We start from the raw sequence: 1,248 nt of genomic DNA, 5'->3' as shown, positions 1-1,248 counted from the left end.
TTGTGGAGAAGGGCATGTGGTTCAGGAATACTGCTGAAAATTGCGGATGATCCCCCGTGTTTGGAAACATTACTGACTAAGAAATACTCATTGCAATGAAAAAAGATGAAAATGATGACGTTGACGAGTCTAACATGCCTGATAAGCCAACTGAAAGGCTGAGCCATTCAGAAGCCTATTCGTGCTTTAAATTCAGCTTGTAGTGGATAGAGCAGCGGAATAAATTCAGCGCTACTCAGCTTATGGTAGTAAGGCATATTTGGTGATATCGCTGCACAGAAGAAGCTGTCTTCATTAAAACACAAACTTATTACTGATTTTATAAAATATGACGCAAAGTAAATCTATTGGTTTTCAATGTATCGCTGAAAAATATAATTGATTGTGTTAATAACCGTTCATATAGTTTAAGTAAGTAAAGGACAAATAATGTCGCATAATAAACAGAATGTCTACTATTCCGCGTTTAATTGAGAATAACCGCTATAAACGCTTCAATAACATATATGCACTTAAAAAATTGAAAATGTCTGATTATCCGAAAATCCGATTATCTGAAGGACCCCCAAAAATCGTGTGTTCGGATAATCGAGGTTCCACTGTATTTTCAATTTCATACCTTTATTCTCACGATTTCCTTTCGTATTTTCAATTACATGTAATTTATCCACAATGAATTCTCCATTTCTTAGTTTCAATTGTCTAAAATACGAAAAATTATTTAAATTTTAAATTATTTTTTTCATCTAAGAGAAATATTGTAAAATAATGTTTAGATGACGATTTTTGAAAATTCAAAAATAATACGTGACGATTGAGCTGCATTCAAAAAATGCTTACTTTGAGTTGATATCATATCGAACGTCTCGATCTTCCCAAATTACATCGTAATGTTTTAAATTTTTTTCTAAGATTTGAACATCATGAAATCACATTGAAATTTAATATTTTTACTTTTGAAACATTTGATTAAAATTTCAGTTGAAGACACGCGTGTCTCGTGAGTTATGAACTGAAACCGCTTTATACGAATTAAGCGGTATTTCCATTTGGTTAATAACTGAAAATGAGCAAATGAACATTATATGACTATATAAACAGTCGTTCATGTTTCTTTAAAGCATTGCGCATAGAGAACTCTATGATTCCTTGTGATGGTCCTCAGACGAAAAAAATGCTACAGCATGAAAACCTGTTATCCACTTTGGTCAGAAGGTACATGTAATTTCGCTCGCGTATGAGGAGATG

At 32.7% G+C, this 1,248-nt stretch overlaps 1 protein-coding gene across 1 annotated transcript; it reads right to left on the bottom strand.

Annotated features, from left to right (window-relative positions):
• Positions 1-167: 167 nt before the first annotated feature.
• Positions 168-1,049, bottom strand: Tsp_13996 (bardet-Biedl syndrome 5 protein). The gene is made up of 4 exons (XM_003366235.1): positions 992-1,049; positions 841-907; positions 620-702; positions 168-289 (listed from the first exon to the last, which is right to left on the bottom strand). The coding sequence occupies exons 1-4, from the start codon at positions 1,047-1,049 to the stop codon at positions 168-170; spliced, it is 330 nt and encodes a 109-aa protein (XP_003366283.1).
• Between the last annotated feature and the right edge of the window lie 199 nt (positions 1,050-1,248).

Source organism: Trichinella spiralis (genome assembly GCF_000181795.1).
Source record: "Trichinella spiralis strain ISS 195 chromosome Unknown Scfld6323, whole genome shotgun sequence".
In the NCBI taxonomy this organism is placed as follows: domain Eukaryota; kingdom Metazoa; phylum Nematoda; class Enoplea; order Trichinellida; family Trichinellidae; genus Trichinella; species Trichinella spiralis.
Note: the sequence above shows the minus strand (reverse complement) of the source record. Positions and strands in the feature narration are given on the sequence as shown.